Here is a 20,565-nt window from a genome sequence, read left to right on the forward strand (position 1 = left end):
TGACTAAAAGGTTCTTTGCATGAAGAAGTGGTTGTTCAGATTGATGAATAGGTGGTTCTATATACGACCTTTCTGAAAAGGGTTCTATATAGCACCAAAAAGGGGTTCCACTTTTGTCACAAGCCAAAGAACCCTTTTTTGGTACTCTATAGGACCCTTTTTGCCAAGAGCGTAGATTCACTGAAGTAACTAAGGCATCATGCAAAAGGTAGGAAGGGTTACTAATATTACTTTACAAAGTTCTTTAACAAGTGAGTAAAGAAAACCAAAGGGAACCGAGTGCAACAAAACCTGGCCTCTAATAACTAATGTAGTTACACATGAATAACACATGAAACAGCACTAACTACTGATGATTTAGTCAATGTCACAAATGGATTACAGAGATGTAGCCTATGTAATTACACAAGTGTATATTGTTGAACACTAGAGCTCAGAAATCCTTTTCAGCAGTAAAAGCATGTTTTATGTAATCACTGTGGAATAAGTTTGTTGTAACCTAATCACATCACATTTATTAATACCATTCTGTTATTACACAGTACCTACGTATCAACTACACGGGAGCTTTCCTGTAGTGCAGTGTTAGTTACACTATATAAGAGGTGGACAGTTCCTGTGCAGTTGCTATGTAGGTACTGTGTAATAATGGAGTGGTGCTCTAGATACACTTGTGTAATTACATGAGGCCAAACTGAAGTTGTTACGCGTGTGTAATTACATAGTGTACTTCTATAATCCATCTGTAACGGGGGCTAAATCATTAGTAGTTACATTGTTGTTGCACGCCGCTGCTGTTGGAACAAAACCTTGAGTTTTTGACATCATTTGAAAATGCCTGTGGTGCTATATATTGTGCGTGAATTTCATGATGAATTTCATGATTTTCATGATCAATCGCTTCCACTTTGTTATAATCCCACTGACAGTGGACTGTGGAATATTTAGTAGTGAGGAAATTTCACGACTGCACTTGCTGCACAGGTGGCGTCCGATCACGGTACCATGCTGGAATTCTCTGAGCTCCTGAGAGCGACCCATTCTTTCACTAATGTCTGTAGAAGCAGTCTGCAGGCCTGGGGGCTCGGCTTTATACACCTGTGGCCATGGAAGTGACTGGAACACCTGAATTCAATGATTTGGATGGCTGAGTGAAAACTTCTGGAAATATAGTGTGTGTTAATACAGTGTAACCAGACACACTCACACTCCTCTGGAGCACACGGGTGCATGGGTGCTAAAAAATGTAGCCACGTTTCTGTTCATGTAACAAGAGTGAGCAGCTCGTCATAGGTTCTTCAAAAAGATGGTTCTTCAAGGGTTCTTTAGAGTAGACAATAGTCTGTACAGAGCCACGGACACACAAAGAGCCATCTGCATGGTTAATGTGTTCTTTGCATGTTGTAAGAGGTTCTTCAGGTTGATGGAGATTGTGCTGTTGGTGGTTCTATACAGAATCTTTTTGAAAAGGGTTCTTCTGTTGTTACACACTTGACATTGCAACAACAGCAGAACCTTTACGAGTGCTTTATGCGGTCAATTTCAAAAAGGTTCTATAGAACCATCTCCGGCACCTTCTCAGCCAGTCTAAAGAGCCATTTCACCACGTGAAGAACCATTTAAGCACGCAGATGGTTCTTTGTGTGTTCATGGTTCTATAGAGAATCACCGTTTTTCAAGAGTCTGTGACGAGCTGCTCACTCTTGTTCTAAGCTGAGAGCTGGTGCGAGGCATCGTGCGGTTCTGCTTCTGAGGAGAAACACGTTTGACTCATTTTTGCGCCGCTGACGCAAAACCGAGACGGGCAAACGCTGATCGCTGCGCCGCGCGCCGATGTGGGCCGGCGGATTCAGCGATGACTCATTGCACCATGATTCACAACTTTGTAGTGGCTTTGCGCCGGGCTGCGCCACGCCCCCCTCCTCTACGTGCCCCCTTGTTTTCGTTTTTGGGGGCTGCTGCTGATGCTGCGGCAGTGTCTCCGCTCTGCGATGGTGGCGTTTAAACCTCTGAAAGCCCCTCAGGTCCTCGTGCAAAGCGCGCGGGAGTCTCACGCAGCGGCAGCCGGGCTGGGGACCCAAGAGCTCAGCAGAGCGTGGAGCCAGAGAATGAAAGGAGACGCAGACGCTCACGAGCGGCGGTGTGGAGGCTGTTGTGTGTCGTGTTTTCATCTTATTCCTTCTGCTCCACAACGCCCCCCCCCAACCACCCACCCACCCACAACGCCCCCCACCCCCGCCTCATCTTGTAAACATCTCCCAGCCTTCACGCGCGTTTCAGACCAGCACGCTGCCGTCTTTTCTTTTTCCTTCTTCACGGAAACCTGAGACCTTAATTCGATCGATCTTCCCCATGTCCCCCCACACCCCCACCCCCACAGCAGCTCCGTGGGTGTTTTCTCTGGGCGCTGCTTTCAGCACCGGACAGCTCCTCCTAGCGCCAGGGTTGCCAGATTGGAGCGCTTTGCGTCCCAGTCGTGGGATTATATGAAAAATCATTCGGTTCATCGTAAAAGCAGCCCAAGCTCGTCAAACCAACACCGAAGCCCAAAATCGCTGAAGCAACATGCAGCAGAGATGACCGCACAAATATGCCATGTGCAGAGGCGGTGTGCAAAAGTTTGGGCACCCCCAGTCAGAGGACACCTTCCTGTAGGTTTGTCTCAGCGAGAAGTGGTTGAGATGTAAACAGAGTCATTCAAAGTGGTTTGGGGTGGCATGGTTCACTGTAGAGACCCAGATCTCTTCACAGTGGTGGTGATGGGAACCAGGGGTCGCCGCGACCGCAACGCCAATATAGCCAGTTTAATTACTATCCAGAACCGCCAGAGAACCTACATACGGGCCTCCTGAGTTTCTGTGGAATGCTGCTGATGGGAAAATAGTGATGAATATAAACTAAAACACTGTTATTTTAGGTCCTGCTTTGCCTCACAGCGCCCGGCGTGTATTCCTGCTCCACGAATGGATGAAAATGCACTGAACAAACTGCATTTTAGGCCAAAAGCTGATCACAAATCTACCCTAAAACAGTGTCTCAGGCATCAGGCTGAGCAATCGTAACCATTTCATGTAGTAGCTCTCTGTGAGGGAGCTTTTGGAGGTGGACGTCTGGTTCCCATCAGAGCACTTTACACCAAACCGCTCTGGATGACTTTGTTTACATCTTAGCCATTTAGTTTTAATTCCCCTTTAATGCATCATCTACACAGAACACAATTCTGCACATTTTAATGCATAATTACTGCTCATTTGCTGGATTTAACATATGAAGCATAAAACAAATAAAGCAGGCTGTGGATTTTTTATTTTTTTCAGATTTTATGTTCTTTTTTGACAATGTGTTAAATGAATACTGCACTAAAATGGCAGGAAACTACCTTATTTCAGTGTGTTCTTTGTAGAGGATGTGGTTGCATGTCGCTGCTGTTGGAAGAAAACCTCCTATCTCGTATGGTTTTTCAGTTTTTGACATAATTTGTCAAAGTGCCTGTTGTCCTTTACACTGTCCATCCATTTCATGATGAATAGACTAAAAGAAATGACCCAATACGACTTGGACAAAACTCTGGTTCCATAGACTTACACTAAAAGTGAAGTAGGTTTTTTCCATTTCCTCTAAAGTTGTCACAGAGCATCAAAAGTGAACTGGCATCATTATGATACTGACACAATAAAGAGCAGAGTATAGGTGGTTTACTTTGTTACTCTAGTGTAGTAAAGCAACACATATGAAGCCACAGTCATCTGTAAGGCTTATCACAGGCACCATCCCTGAACACAGAGATGCGGGTATCTGTCATTCAAACTGCTGACAGATGGACAGTAAGAGCAGGTGATCCTGATCGCCCTTTCAGATCCAGTTCTTCAGAGTCTTTCGGAAACACACTCATGTGTGAAGGTTTGTGCTTTCCTGGTCAAACGACATGCTTTCTTGAAGTGAACGTAAGCGAAGGCATTGATTTACTAACTTTAACATATTAGAAAAAACTGATTTTCAATTGGGGCGGCACAGTGGCATGGTGGGTAGCGCTGTCGCCTCACAGCGAGGAGGGCCTGGGTTTGAGTCCCCAACCAGGTGACCAGGGTCCTCTCTGTGTGGAGTTGGCATGTTCTCCCCATGTCTGTGTGGGTTTCCTCCAGGTTCTCCGGTTTCCTCCCACAGTCCAAAGACATTCGGTCAGGCCGTTTGGACCTACACATTCACACCTAGGGGCAATTTTGTATGTCTGTCTGCCCTGCGATGGGCTGGCGATCTGTCCAGGGTGTATCCTGCCTTTCGCCCGGTGGCAGCTGGGATGGCCTCCGGCACCCCCCGCGACCCAGAGGGAGAAGTGGCTTAGAAAATGTAACATAACTTATATTTATAATTTACCTTTGGATATAATACAACTTATAAACAAACCATGCTAAACTCAAATGAATGCAGCTACTGTAAATCATGCATGATGTGCAACATTATTATTATTATTATTATTATTATTGCTATTATTGTTGCTGTTTCTTTTGTGGTTGGTGGTTATAGCATTGTGTTTTGATATGATATATAATGGATATACAATTATATCACAGCACGGTGGCTTAGGTGACATCAAGTTTAATAAAATAATAAAGAAAACAGATCGACTTCATGTCTGCGAGCCATTTTTATATTCCCAGCCCGAACTCCTCGCAACTGAAAACGCACGGGGTGAAAACGGCTCAGATCTGGCAACCCTCGCCGCGCCGCGGTGGAGCTGAAGTGACGCCGCGCGCAGCTCCTCCAGCTCCACCTAACGCGCTCAGCCTCGAGTGATTGACAGAAGGAGCGTCCAAACACGAGCCGAGGGCACTTTGGAAACCCTATAAGAAACTGATGGAGACGGGATTGAAGCGCAAATGGTCTCTGCCCGTCTTTATGCTTTTAACTGGACCAGACTAGTGCTCGGAAGAGGGCGGGGTGTGCGCGTGCATGTATGTATGTATGTATGTGTGTGTGTGTGTGTGTGTGTGTGTGTGTGTGTGTGCGTGCGCGCGTGTGTGTGTGTTTTGTCCGCCAAAGTGTGAAAGTAGCGACTGCAAAGAAAGAAGAAGGAGGTAAAGAGATCCCCCTCTGTTTTTTCTAAGGAGGACGTCAGAAACCCGGTTGGGCATCTACGCGGGCTGGACGCAGCAGCAGCAGCAGAAAGCAGCGGAGAGACTCTGAGCAGCGAGGACGACGAGCGGGATGCGCACACGGGCGAGACAATTGTAGCAGTCCTGGCGTGTGGGGAGGAATAAAGCGCATAAGGAGAGAAGCAGGATTTTACTCGTGGGCTCGACAGCGTCAGTGTTTTCGTGGGCAGTCGTGAGGTGGGAGGAAAGCGACACGGTGAGCAGGCTACAGGTGAAAAGGTAGAAAACATGATGCGCTCTGGCTGCTGAATCGCTGCTGTTTCCTTCTTACTTTCTTCGGCGCATCTTAAAGGAACACAGTGAAATATTTTGGGGAAGATTCATTAAAGCAAAGGATGGCCACGATCCGACTGGCGCTGCTGCTGCAGGTGGGCTTCGTGATTGGGTCCAGTTATGGGTATATGCAGTGGTCGCCGCGAGACCGAGGGGTGGTGAGTAAACAGCCTCTCCGCAAGCCCCCCGACCGCTGGGGTGTTCGGTGGAACCGGGACGTTGACGAACAGCAGCGTCCAAGTGTCGTCACGGAGTTCCTGCAGACGGGAGACTCCTCAGCGCTGCGCCACGCGAACTGCTCGGGCAGGTACGAGCTGAGCGGGCAGCGCGGCCGATCCCGGACGAGCCCCCACCGGGTCGTGCATGGCGCGCTGGATGCCGTCACTCACGCATCCACTTTCCTCAGCGCTTTACTCCGGGCCAACAGCACGCGTGAACAGAGCCTCAGGCGGGACGTCGAGTGGTACCGGGCGCTGGTCCGCAGCCTCCTGGAGGGCGACGCCAGGATCCACCGCGCCGTCCTCGCCTTCAGCACCGGATCTTCTTTCTCCTCTGCCTCTGGCTCTCACGCACCCCACATCTTCCTGCAGGCCACGCGTGCTGGAGGGGAAATTGTCCTGCAGGATCTGTCGGCCACCACAGCACGCCACGGTTTGCAGAACGAGACAGCCAATACAGCGTGGTACCATGACCACCGTGGCAGAAAGAGGACCCGCTCCCACGAGCGAGGGACAAATCGGGATTCCGCATCCCATGATGACAAACGGGGGAATGGGGAGAATTATGTCATTGACAAAACACACGTTAGGTGGTCAGCTCCGTACTTGGAGTGCGAGGATGGCAGTTTCATCCCCAGGTGGCTTTTGACCTTGTCGGCGGGCTTCTACGGACTGAAGCCCAACCTGACCCCGGACTTCAGGTAAGGATGTAATGGTGGATCTGATGAACTGTAGTGATCCTAAGACTTTAGCAGTGGGTAGTTTATCATAGGCATTGTGGATCCTAAGACTGCAGCACTATAGACATCCTCAGATTTTAGCAGATGTTGGAGAATGATCCACATCGTGGTGGATCTACAGCACTGTAGACCTCCTGAGACTTTAGCAGCTATTGGAGAATGATCCACATCGTGGTGGATCTACAGCACTGTAGACCTCCTGAGACTTTAGCAGCTATTGGAGAATGATCCATATCGTGGTGGATCTACAGCACTGTAGACCTCCTGAGACTTTAGCAGATGTTGGAGAATGATCCACATCGTGGTGGATCTACGGCACTGTGGACATCCTAAGACTTTAGCAGCTGTTGGAGAATGATCCACATCGTGGTGAATCTACAGCACTGTAGACCTCCTGAGACTTTAGCAGCTGTTGGAGAATGATTCACATTGTGGTGGATCTACAGCACTGTAGACCTCCTGAGACTTTAGCAGCTATTGGAGAATGATCCACATCGTGGTGGATCTACAGCACTGTAGACCTCCTGAGACTTTAGCAGCTGGTGATAAATGATCCACACCGCAGTGGAACTTCAGCACTGTATAGATTCTAAGACTTTAGCAGCTGATGGACAATGAACCACATTGTGATGGATCTACAGTAGTTGCTGGCAAATGATACATCATGGTGTCTCTACAGTCTCATGGAGATCCTGTGACATTAGTAGCTGTTAGTAAATAATTAATATTTTAGTGGATCTACAACACTGTAGAGATCTTTAGATTTTAGCAGCTGCTGGTGAATGATCCACATTGTGGTGGATCCCCAGTGCTGTAGGTAAGACTTTAGCAGCTGTTGGTGAAATATCCACGTCATGGTGGATCTGCAACACTGCAGAGGTTCTAACACTTTAGCAGCTGTTGATAAATTATACATATAGTGGTGGATCTACAGCCCTGGATAGATCCTGAGATTTTCACCGGCTGGTGAATGATCCACATCTTTGCAGATCTAAAACACTGTAGAGATCCAAATATTTTAACAGCGGCTCGTAAATGATCCACATTGTGGTGGCTCTCCAGCCTGTAGATAAGACTTTAGCTGCTGTTGGTGAATGATCTACATTATTGTGGATCTCCAACACTGTGGAAAAGCAAAGACTTTAGCAACTGTTGGTGATTTATCCACATCATGGTGGATCTCCAGCACTGTGGAGGTTCTACTACTTTACCAGCTGTTGGCAAATGATTCATATCATGGTGGATCTATAGCCCTGTAGAGATAATGAGACTTAAATTGCTGTTAGTATATTATTCACATTTTGGTGGATCTATAACACTGTGGAGATCTCAAGGTTTTAGCAGTTGGTAAATGAGCCACACTGTGGTGGATCTCCAGCCCTGTAGATAATACTTCAGCAGGGGTTAGTGAATGATCCTGAACATAGTGGATCTTCAACACTGTAGATATTGTATCTGCAATACACACACCTTTGGCTGTGTGCTTCGTTTCGGAGGCTTGTCGTCACAGTGGCACTCGGGCAGGTGGAGGTATGGCCTCTAAAAATAGCTTTGCATGTTATGCCGCTCGCAGCAGGGCAAAGGACCCATAGCTGATTAAAGGAGAATTTGCAGCAGAACTCCATTGTGATGGTGTAAATGAAGTCTCTCTAAGTGGTGAAATGCTTCACTGAAAAGAAGCAGGCAGAGCTGATCACAGTGGTGGTGATAGGAACCAGACGACCACCTGTGAAAAAAAACCTGACGTCTACAACATTATTCTGTGATAGCTTTTTAAAGTTTCAGTCTTTACAGAGGTGGTGATAGGAACCAGGGGTCACCACAAACACACAGACTACTCAGAATGACCAGTGAGCCTGCACACATCGTCTAAATATTTAACTTAATGTAGTGTTGATAATGCAGGCTACATACAGCATGAATAGCCATGTCATGTAATAACGCCCTGCGAGGGAGCTTTTAGAGGTGGATGTCTGGCTCCTATCAAAACCACTATGAACAGTTCTGACTATTTAATTAGGCAAACATTTTGGAATATTGGTGGAAATCCACTTTAATACTCCAGTGCTTTAGGAAAACTGAATGCAGACTGATTATTCTAGCAAGGAGAGTGTGTGAGTGTTGTGTTGAATGATCTTCCTCTCAGTTCACGTTCCTCAGGGAGAACCCATAACACGGCAGCTAACAATGGAACAATAAGACTGCTTCCTCCACACGCACTAATTAATCCCACAGGTACAGCCACCATGGCTCAAGTTTTGGTTTAACTGCATTAGGGTTCTTTATGAAATAGCACTGGACTGCTAATAAAAACCTCAGCTCTGTGGATCAACCTGTTGGTTTAGCTAATGACTGTGTGCCAAGAAATATGTTAAAAGCCTGGGTAAAAGCATTTAAAGGGCCCGTATTCGCCATTTTCCTTGCATTTTAAGTTTTCTCCCTCTGCTCCAGTTATAATGCTTGTGTGGTTTTATATACCTATTATTCATTTTATATGAGTGTTTTCCAGCCTCTCTTCATCCCTAAGCTTTAAGGCTGTGCCTTTAAGACTGAGACATTTAAATGTTTTCTGATTGGTTGCCCTTATTCCTGAAGTAGTCCGGGCTGAAACACTACTTATAACTTCAGCGTGATTGAGTGGAGCTAAACCGCTGGTAGGCCGAGCAGCTTGGTAAGTGTAAATGGGCTTTTTTTTGTGACGTCACAGAAATGTTGAATTCTAAACAGGCAGCTTGGTATACATATATGGACTTTATGAGTTCACTCTTATCTAAAAAAAAATAGAATAAAATAAAAAAAGAAAGGCAAGAGAAATTTGATTTTGTGTGACGCTGGCCCTTTAATATCAATATATATATATTTAATATGATCTTAAAACTACACAGGCATCTTTTCTGTTTCGGTCAAAGGTCAGTCATTTATTCCTGTCAAAAGATTTCATTGTTTTGATTTTGTATTAGGGCCTGAATTTAACTCGCAATTCAAGTCTGTCCATTAGAGGGCGGTATGTGCTATTAAGGGCAAAGACATCTTGATTAGCTAATGTGTTGACCAGAATGAGTGAACTTCTCTGTTTATTTTTGACAAGTTTAATTGAGCAGATAAAGACTGTAGAACTTTCTGCGATAGACGAAATTAGATGTGTAACGTTGAGTTTAATGTTAAAGGGGAATTCCACAGATTTTTCAGAATTTCTGTGTTTTTCATTCATTGCATACACAAAGCATTCACGGTAGAGAGGTACATGCACTTATTTTTTCAGATTTACTGTTATTTTGCCATCATCAAGGTTACATCTACAAACTCAGACAACACGTGTAGGTTCACTGGTACTTTTGGATAGCAAATAATGTCTATACTTGTGTTAGAAACATTATGACCCCTGGTTCCTATCACCACCACTGTAAAGTAACCTGAGTCTGTAGTTTTCTCTACAGTGAACCATTTTACACCAGACTACTCTGAGTGACTTTATTTGCATTTCAGTGATTAAATTATGCAGAAATTTTGGAAAATGGGTGGAATTCCCCTTTAAATGTCACTGAGGGATTCATTGGCTTTATTGTGTGGCTTCATCTGTTGGCTCCTCTAACATTTTAACACTACTATCCAACCTTAGTGGTAGTAAAGGCTCAAACTGTGCCTCTGACATCACACCATGTCCTCTAACGCTGCGGCTCTGTGAGCTCTGTGATTGACGGCGTTGACCCGCAGTGGTTTTCAATGAAAAAGTCTGAGTATGATTTTCAGTGCAGCTGAATTTGTGTCAGAAAGGTTATTTGATACATCTTAGTGATAGGGATGTGATCTAATAATGCCATGTATCCATCTGTATAGTCCATAGAGTGGCGTGAAAAAGTATTTGCCCCCCGATTTCCCTACTTTTGCCTATATGTCACTCTTAATGTTTCCTGATCCTCATCCAAAATGTAAGATAAGACAAGAACATGAACAAGCACAGAACACAGGTTTTAAATGTTCATTGCATTTGCTGAAAAAAAAAAAAAAAAGGTTTTGCGACTCCTATATCTTCTGTGTGAATAAGTAAGTGCCCCACCTCAACGTAATAACTGGTTGTGCCACCTTTTGCAACAACAACCACAATCAAATGGTTCCTGCAACTGGAGGTCAGGCTTTCTAAGTACTGTGGAGGAATTTTGACCAACTCTTCTTCACATAAGGCATTCAGCTGCACTGGAGGCCTTCTGAGCATGAACTGCCCATTTAAGGTCCTGCCACAGCATCTCAAAGGAGTTCAAATCAGGATTTTGACTAGGCCACTCCAAAACTTTTATTTTGCTTCCTTTGAGCCATTTAGAGGTGGACCTGCTCTTGTGCTTCGGATTGTTGTCTGGCTGTGTAACCCAGCTGCGCTTGAGCTTCATATCGCGGACTGATGACCGCATGTTCTCCTTCAGAGGTTTATGGCAGTGCGCAGAATTCACGGTCCTGACAATTATGACCAGGCATTGAGTCGCCACAGCCGAAAACTGATAAAAGACAACAGCCCAATCATCCTTTACACAACGTCTTTCCACTCAATAAGGGTGAGAAAACGGGCCAGTGGAAAGTTTTCCAGCTGTTGCTTGTATGTCCAAGAACCAGTAGACTAAGAAACTCCACCACTGCGTGTGGCATCAGGCTGTTTCATTCACTGTAGTGTGGTATCTTGTATATATTTTTATGTGTTTATTATTTTAAATGTTTTGTTGTATATTTTGTATGATCTACAAAATCCAGTCTTTTGAACGCAAGTAAAAAAAAAAAAACTAAAGCATCCGCACACCATCAGACTAGGTTTAGACTGGTGGTAATCAATTGCTTGATTCCAATTATGAATTAAATCGGATTAATTGGTCAATTGAGTAATTAGTGTTAATCAGTGATTACTTTTTCACACACGGCCAGTTGGTGTTGGATAACTTTTCTTCCTTCAGTAACTGAAATGTTCTTTTAATAAGTATTTCGCGTTCAATTTGTTTAGTAGGAAATTCCGTTGGAAAATCTGAAACGATCAAATGTGAGAAATATGCTAAAAAGGAGAAAATCAACTTTTTCCTTTTGATTATTCGTCCTGGGGAAGCACTGTAGACCATCAGAACTAAAGAAAACACCTGAGAATGGTTTCAATAGGCCTGCTTACCCCATAATCTGGAACCTCTTTGTTTAGGTCGATATTTGGCTGAGATGTAGTTGTACAGTGGCTCTTTATCCCTTTGGTAATTAATTAATACATGCTCACCGCCCATAACATCATAACTTCCCAGCCTGGTGTGCTGGAGGCCACTTATTACCACCTACACGTATTTACAAAGTGCTCCCTAATCTGCTGCCGCCAGCCTCTGCTCGGAGGATCCCTCCCAGATAACGCCAGTCAATACAATAATGAATAAATAATGAAAGATGTACAACAGCGACCAGGGGCCATCTTCATTTCAGCCTTCTAATGCGTCGCTTGACATTTTCAGATTAATTTTTCCGCGTCTGAATTTTCCGACTTCCAAATGGCTTATCCTAGCAGATAACCTGCAATGATATTTCACTCCTGAAACAGCTGCCGGGCACAGACAGTTGGTTGAAAAGTTAATTGCATCTATTACGGTCGTTTGCTATCTTGACAACTCCCATTATGTGGTGTATACTGAGCCAATAGATCCTGTAGATCATTCTCTGTGATAACACTGCACAGAGATGGCATCTATAACATCTTTACGGGTCCAGAAACCCAAAATGATAGTAAATGTAGATTTAGATATAAAGTGTTACCCTTTTTTTCCTCTTTGTACCTCTTTCTTGCTTCTCACACGTTCAAAAAACGTGCTAATATAAGTAGCCTGGCAAATGTTTGTTCCATAACTGCTTCAGATGTTTCAGACACTTGCAGTGTTTCTGGTCTAATGGTCTCTTCAGTGCTCACAGAGAGCTGAATTGGCTGTTGTGGTAATATTTGAAGAAAAAAACAATGAAATAGCTGGGCTGGGCCCCGTGGGAGAAAGCTCAGAGTATTGACTTATTTCTCCTCTGAAGTCGTTGTGAGAAGAGAATTGGAAGCGTTTGGATGTATAGCAAAGTCTGTGCTCTCACATAATTGTTCTGCAATGTGATTTTCTCGACTGTTGAACAGTTCCTTTACTTTTTGTGTGGCCGTGTCTGGATAATTGCAGCTCTGCTTGTGATTGTAGCTACAGTTTTCTCTGTATGGCTGTACAACCACTTATTTGACACTGGTTACTAGTGGTTGGTTAGTGTAGTGGGTAACACCTCTGCCTTCTGCGCTGTAGACTGGGGTTCAATCCCTGCCTGGGTGAGCACCCTACACTATACCAATAAGAGTCCTTGGGCCAGACTCCCAACACCACCTTCACCCACCTGTGTAAAATGTAAGTGGTTAGTATTTGAATACAGATTATAGCTATACAGTCCTAAACCTGCTCTCCTGCATGGTTTGATCCAGTGATCCACTGAAAACATCTGGACATTAGGACCATAACCAATAATTATTTCTGCAACTTATTAACCTGATTGGCTATTATTCTTTTACTCGACTAGGCCAGGGGTCAGCAACATTCGGCTCTGGAGCTACATGCGTCTCTTTTACTGCCCTTTTGAGGCTCCACAGCAGATCTAGACTTTTGATAAAAATAAAATAGTCCTCCTTCATAGTAAAATAAAGCTCTGCTGATCGTTCAACGCAGTTTTAACAATAAATGTTCTTAAACACTGGAGTTAATGTATTACTGCTAATTCACCCTTAACCCTGAAGGTTGATGTGCAGACTGCTCGTCACCATAGCAATGCAGATAACAGTCTCGCCTAGCTAGTGACTAATGGAAATGCAAAGAGAAAGATTTAAAATGAATAATATTGATCATTTGGAGACGAACGGACTTATTTGCTTTTATAAGCACTCAGTTGGTTTCCTACAGTGTTTGCAATCTGCAATGAGAAACTGTCAAACACTAGAAAGACTCAAAGCTGAAGTAACTTAAGGTTAAACAGGAAAATGCGAACAAATCGAACAGCGAGAGACATTTTACAATAAACCATTCTACTTTTGGAAAAGGTTCCTGCTGGAGATGTGAGAAAAGCAGCTACAGCTGAGCTAAAGCTTAAAGTCTGCGTTTTTTTCAATACTGCATTTGTTAGCCTAACTCATACTGAGACATATTTACAGCCATATTTACAGTAAAATGAACATACAATGTTGTGCCTCCCAAGGTGGTTTGATTTCTTCTGAATGGACAAAATAGCTCTTCTTAACATTTGGGTTGCTGACCTAGGTGAACTCTTATAACTGTATCCAGTTCTCTTCATTTGTTGCCAGATGTTTTGTTTCCCACTGGATTTTGAATTGTACAACCTCCGCCCCACTCCAGCCGTGCACACACCTTTTAGAGGGGCAAGATCTGCATGTGTATGCATCTGCTACTCCGTCCTTGCAGTATATAGTGTCTAGGCACTCTTTGTCCTGACATGATGCATGTTGGTTAAAAACTTTGTCCAACTTTTGGTGGTGCTGCAGAACATCACCATATAACCTGACATTAAAATCTTGCAGGAGCAAGGTGGCTGCAGTTTTGGAACAGGCCTTTGTCATATTTGCCAGTAGAAATGCTCCAACACGGCATTGAAAAACCTCTTTACATTAACTTAAACAATGTTTTTGGGCTCTGCTGTAAAATGACCACTTTGGAGATGCTAGTTTTTCTTTGGTCAGTGATGATATGCTGGTTTTACTGGCGTCTAGCTATGCTGGTCATTGCTTTTTTCCAGCAGGGTAGCCAAGTTATATTCTCTTTCCATTAAACATCACATTTACCGCGTGTAGTGCTTCAGTTTTGTCCTTCAGCATGAAGGTTTTCAATTAAGACATGCTATTTGGAGCAGTGTTGAACCTGACAGGTCTGTAGCAGGAGTTTACTTGTATTCAATGCAGTTCCTGCAGCTAATAATGAGACTAAACTATAATCCTCTACAAAAGACTCAAGGGTTGGCTTGGACTTGCATGGAGTGAGCTAAAATGCATAGATCTTTAGTGTATATGTTAATGCTTCCTTCCTGTCTGTTCAAACGCGCTCATGTGGTTGGTGGTTGGTTAGTGGTTAACACCTCTGCCTTCTACGCTGTAGACTGGGGTTCAATCCCTGACCAGGGCAAGCACCCTACACTATACCAATAAGGGTCCTTGGGCAAGACTCCTAACACCACCTTGGCCTTCCTGTGTAAAATGATCAAATTGTAAGTCGCTCTAGATAAGAGCGTCAGCCAAATGCCGTAAATGTAAATGTGTGTGGACACTCAGCACTCAGATAACAGTGAGTTAGAAGCTTTCTGGCAGAAACAGAAAATCTGTATTAGATTCGGTAGTAAAGCTGCCAAAAACACAGGGAGGGTTGCCTTGTGGCTGAATTTCATAACACCATTCACAAACCATTGCCAGCTGGGCGTGGTTTAAAAACATCCAGACCTGCATTACGTGGTCAGCAGTCTTAGCAAGAGAAGGTGTGAGGTAATATGTATGAAGGTGGAGGTGTATCTCTGAGGGTTCCCGTGAGAGCCCACCTCAGCCTGCTGTTACAAACCTATACCCCTCTGTGGGAAGTGGGAGGAAAGAGGTGGGTGGGAGCTGACCTCAAGTTTTAAAAGGCCAGCTGTAGTAGAAACAGACCACAGACTGACTCATCAACAACTAGCATGATTGTCCACTTTGAAAACAACGGCTGTTAAACTGTTTAATGAAAACTAATCTGCAAAAACAGAGCATCGCCACGGTTGGCTGGAATCTCTGATGATGAAGAACATGACGTTTGTGTGATGTGTGTTATGTGTTTTCACTTCAGAGCCATTATGTCATGTGGTCATCTCTCCCAAAGGGGAGCTCCTCCTTCTGGCAGTTCTTTTACATATGACCACCACACAGAATAGCTTTCATTTCCAGTATTTATCTAGAGTGAATCAACTTTGTCTGATATGAAAAGGCAAATGCCGTGAGATCGCCCATTGCTGTGAGCTCAGCAGGAGAAGCAGAATGTGTCCAGTGTTTTCGTATCCCGCCGCTACAGATCACAGTTCACGTTGACCACCAAGTCAGGCCAAACTGAAAACGAATGCAGTGGTAGTGTTTCAGCCAGCACTGCTTTTCCAATTAGGTGTAGCACAGGACAGCCAATCAGAACAGAGGTTGTTGTCTTAAAGGCACAGTAACAAAGGATAAAGAGCAACTTGTTTCAAAAATAATTAAATCTGTTTTTCATACATATAAACTCACGTACTGTAAGTAGATCTCAGGTGGAAAGGTGTGGGCCGATCTTCAGTCTGCCAACCCAAATCTAATTTGTGGCACCCAGATTGTATCCACACTTATAAATATAGTTACAGACATGAACACATGTTTTCTGAGTGTAATACCCATTTTGTTAGTTGTTGGGGTGGTTTTGTTCGTAGTTCATGTAAAACCATGCCTGCTAAAGAAATAGGCTCTCAGGAAAATAAAAGATATTGATCCATTGTTGGATTGATTGGGAATTAGTGCTGGGAATTAAGACTGGGAATTAGACTGTGAGATAAGGACAGAATCCTAGTATGGTGATTGTACTGCCACACATTGAAATCATGTAATACGGATTTCAGTATATTAAAAACACACCAATCAATGTGAAAGGGTTAAAAACTGACTGCGTTATTTTGACCACAAAATCTACGTTCGTAGGATTACATGAATACATTAAAGCATCAGTACATACACACAAACTCATCAGGAGCTGTGCCGGGTCCAATGACCAGAGCACACAGGACACAGACACTGTGATTAATAAGAAGATTCATTTGTGTATTGCAACTTTCTGAGATATCAGGTTTGCAAAGGCCAACGTTACAAAAATGAATAACCAACAATATATTATACAGCTACTGAGAATCTTGTTTTCATAAACAACTCGTTTGTAGATACGTCTTTACCTGAAATATGATATTTTGTTGAGTTATGGTTTCTGTTTTATGTTATGTAGTGTTTTGGTAGCTGTGACTGACCTTGCTAATGTTAACTCTAATGTTACACGTTTTAATAATCTTCATTGTCCTGCAGAGCCCTGCTGGTGATAAATAAAAAGAATGTGTCATGGCCATGCATTAGGATCTCGTTCCCATGCATTAATAACAGGTGTGGGAACTAGATAATTAAGTTGTGGCAACGACCTAGTAAGGAGGGGGCACAAGATACTAATGCTATGCCTTAGTAAGGTGTAGGAACGAGATCATGTCTTATTAAGCTTTGGTCAAGGCTTAATTATCTCATTTCCATGCCTTACTAAGTGGTGGCCATAACTTAATTATCTTGTTCCCACACCTTACTAAGTCATGGCCACGTGTTATTTTTGTTTATATGGGATGTCATCACCAGGGCTCCGTAGACATGCCATTGAAATAAAAATAATGCATGCCCATGCTGCATTAACGTATGGGAACCAGATCCTAAATGTGGCCACAACTTAGTAAGGCATGAGAATGAGATAATTAAGTTGTGGCCCCTAGATCATGCCTTATCAAGCTGTGGTCAGGGCCTATTTACCCAATTCCCACTCTTTACTAAGTCATAGCAGAAATTACTTATCTTGTTCGTATGCCTTACTAAGTTGCAGCCACACATTATTTTTTTTATATGTGATGTCACCAGCAGAGCTCTATAGACATCCTATTTCAATAAAAATAATGCGTGGCCACACCATATTAATGTGTGGGAACAAGATAATGAAGTTGTGGCCACTAGACCATGCCTTGTTAAGCTGTGGTCAAGGATTATGTAATTTCCATGTCTTACTAAGTTGTGGCCTCGCATTAGTATCTCGTTCCCACGCCTTACTAAGTTGTGACCCTGCATTAGTATCTCGTTCCCACAGCTCAGTGAATTGTGGTTACGTGTTATTTTTAGTTATATGGGATGTCACCAGCAGGGCTCCGTAGACATCTTACTTAAATAAAAATAATGCATGGCCACACTTTATTAACACGTGGGAACCGGATCTTAATAAGTGGCCACGACTTAGTAAGGCAAGGGAATGAAATAATTAAGTTGTGACCACTAGATTATGCCTTATTAAGCTGTGGTCAAGACTAAATCTAAGTCTCCCACCTCACTGAGTCATGGCCATGCATTATTTTTATTGATACGGGACGTCACCAGCAGGGCTCAGTATTTTTCACCTATAAGCCAGTTGTAGGCATGGCGCTGCTAATATGCAGCAGGTATACAGCTGATGCATTATAGCCTGTCCAGACCACTTTGCTCAGCTGAGGCAGGTTTACTGCAAACACAGAGGATCTCTTGCAGCTCAGTTAGCGGAAGATCCTTTTCTTACGTAGCTCAGCACACATGAGGACTGCAAGCTTGGTAGATGTTTTTAATTCCATACCATGTTTAGATTAGCATATACCTGGATGTATTGTTGCTCATTTCCTCCTGCTATTTTCATTTCACCACGGTATTTTATATATTACCATAGTGTTTGCATACATTTCTCTGTGAAGCGCTTTGAGATTGTGTAACTGAAATAAAAAGTGCTACACAAATAAATATTTATACTAATTATTATTATTAGTAGTATTAGTATTGTGCACCAGCATGCCGGTCGAGCATTGTGAAAGGGGGATGCCAGTGACCCTGGTACTGAATAAGAGTGAGATGGAAATGTCTATTATCAAAACACAGACACAGTTCTGTCTGACCTCGCTGTCTGGGGAAATGAAGTCTGCTGGGAGGAATCCGTCCAGCTCCTGTGTTAGCAGGAATTAGTATGACTGCAGCGTCTCACTGCATGGCTCTGTCTGAACTGAATTTCAATCAGGGGAATTCACCGAAGAGATGAAGCACAAAGCACTGTATCTCTGTCTTTCATTCGGCGGGGGTGGGGGGTGGCGGAGTGGCGGGGGGGGTGCTCTTTGAGCTGGCACACCAACGTGACACAAAGAGATGCACGAAAAAAACTTGATGCAATCAATTAGCTGACAGGACGTGTACAATGAAACAGGAAATACGCCCCCCCCCCCAGATGTGAATGACCGAAAGATCACACTGTCGAGTACTCTGTCCAGTGTGAGGTCTGCAGGAAGTCCAGGGGTGTAAACTGCGGACTTAATTATCATGTACTGACAATCCCTACTCAAGTACAAGTGCTGTTACTGTAGTGGTAATTTACTCAAGTACTAGTAAAAGTATTAGTAAATTAAATTACTCAAGTAACAGTAAATAAGTAGTACTGAGTTACTTACTGTTCAGCTCGGGTCAACCAGCTCGGCTAAAGCTCCCTCAGGCTGGGGTTTCCGCCGAGGCCGTGGATAATAACGCCGTTTCCTTTAGTTCATGTTAAGTCACCACAGATGACCATTTGGACGGGGTCTGTTCCTCGTGAGTGCTGGTTAAGTTCTCCTTCTCCTTCTCCACTAAACCGGACCTCTCTGTAGAGCTTTTCATGCTGGAACTTCTGTTTTTTGATAGGTGAATCTTTTAAATTTAACCGTTCGTATTGGTGCCTGAGCTGATACGCTCATCGTTTATTTGTCCTCTATAACGTTATGAAAATTAAAGTGGCAAAGTAAAAGTATTTCATTAAAAACGAACTCAAGTGAGAGTAAAAGTTACAGGGAAAACTGCACTCGATGACAGTCATGTTTGTAGTTTGTTACTGTGAATGACACGATAAGACAGTGATACATAATCTGTCTGCACTCTTGGAGGAGCTAAAGAGGCTTCTTAGCGATGCCACAGTAGAGCCACTTTTGGTTTCCAAAACACTCTTCAGTGGTTCTTTAAAGGGCCATTCTGGCCCTTGTAAGTTTCATTTGTCATTTGTCAAGTAATACAATATTTTTAGCGCAGCATTATGTCCCTCGGACTCATCGGTTTGCCAAAATTCACTTTTTTCAAAATCATTTTCGTGTTTTTGATCCTCAGTGTTCTCTAAATACAAGATAAACTCCTGTACATCATTCGAATACATCAAACAACCATTGTGAATCCCTGTGGTGTCTCCCAATCTGGCCACCGAGCTATGAGACAATAAGTACATTAGTGTAACTCTTACCCATTGAACTCTTACCATAACACTAAGCCATTGAACAATTTGTGAAGAAATCAGTAATCCTGCGTTTATTCTGCACCAGACACTATTTTTAAAAATCTTTTTCAGCCAGAAAAAGGAAGCCAACCTGAGGTAAGATTTCAACATACCCTGCTGAAAAAGCCATCATAAACCTGCATGCATTTCATGCTGAATTATGCTGTACTAGTGCTGGTTTAGCTGGTCAACCAGCATGACCATACCAAAATAGCTATGCCAGGTCTCGGCTGCTTTTCCAGCAGGGTAGCAAGCTAGCGGTCATATTGGTTGACCAGTATACCAAAAACAGCTATGCTATACCAGCTATTGCTGCCTTTAAGTCCTCCTTTAAAAAGCTCCAGCTTTGGAGGTCGTAAGTACGACTTGATTCTTATTTCTGTGTTATTAAAAAGAGCCTGTGTATATACATTATGCATGTTTTTCCATGTGTGGATGGTTTCAGGCTGCAGTGTTGAAGTTGTGGCTGATGAATAACTGAAATGCAGCCAGTTTATCAGCGGCTATCATTGTTTTTGTTTTTTTTGTTGACACACCTCCAACTCGGAAACTCGGGGCTCATTTAAAAATGACTAGTAAATACAACATAGTGGTGCCGTTCATGTGAATCCATCTCGTAAATACGATATGCTGGTCTATGCTGGTTTTCCAGCAGGGTGGCCAGCTAGCCATGGTCATGTTATTTGACCAGCACCCCAAAAACAGCTAAGCAGTCAGTCAAGATGTGTTTGCTGGGTGATCTTTGCTTGTTCACAAGCTGGAGCTACTAGGCTAATGTAGCTATTGACAAAATCTAGTCTAAGCTGGCTGCTACTTGTTTTAGCTTTAGTAGTATATGCCATGTTTATAGACAACAGTGTATCACACGGTGTCAGGAATCACATAAGCAAATCCATTAGATTTGAGATTCACAGCTCAGCACAGTTTGCTATGATTTAGGCTGGACGCTCCTAAGCTTCCATTATTTCTTAGCTAGTTAGCCTCATAGTTCCATCCATACATTTTCTAAGCCGCTTCTCCGTCAGGGTTGCAGGGGGGTGCTGGAGCCTATCCCAGTCAACAGGCAGAAGGC

At 43.5% G+C, this 20,565-nt stretch overlaps 1 protein-coding gene across 3 annotated transcripts in view; it reads left to right on the forward strand.

The window, feature by feature from the left end:
- The first annotated feature begins 4,874 nt into the window (after nucleotides 1-4,874).
- gpr158a (G protein-coupled receptor 158a) overlaps nucleotides 4,875-20,565 on the forward strand; it is a 155,524-nt gene continuing 139,833 nt past the window's right edge. The window contains exons 1-2 of one of the 3 annotated variants that reach the window (XM_037537011.1): nucleotides 4,875-4,952; nucleotides 5,106-6,345. In XM_037537011.1, the coding sequence (XP_037392908.1) occupies nucleotides 5,489-6,345 (857 nt within the window). In that variant the 5' untranslated portion in view covers nucleotides 4,875-4,952; nucleotides 5,106-5,488. The other 2 variants (XM_017705533.2, XM_017705541.2) reach the window with 2 other exon arrangements.

Source organism: Pygocentrus nattereri, chromosome 3, assembly GCF_015220715.1.
Source record: "Pygocentrus nattereri isolate fPygNat1 chromosome 3, fPygNat1.pri, whole genome shotgun sequence".
In the NCBI taxonomy this organism is placed as follows: Eukaryota; Metazoa; Chordata; class Actinopteri; order Characiformes; family Serrasalmidae; genus Pygocentrus; species Pygocentrus nattereri.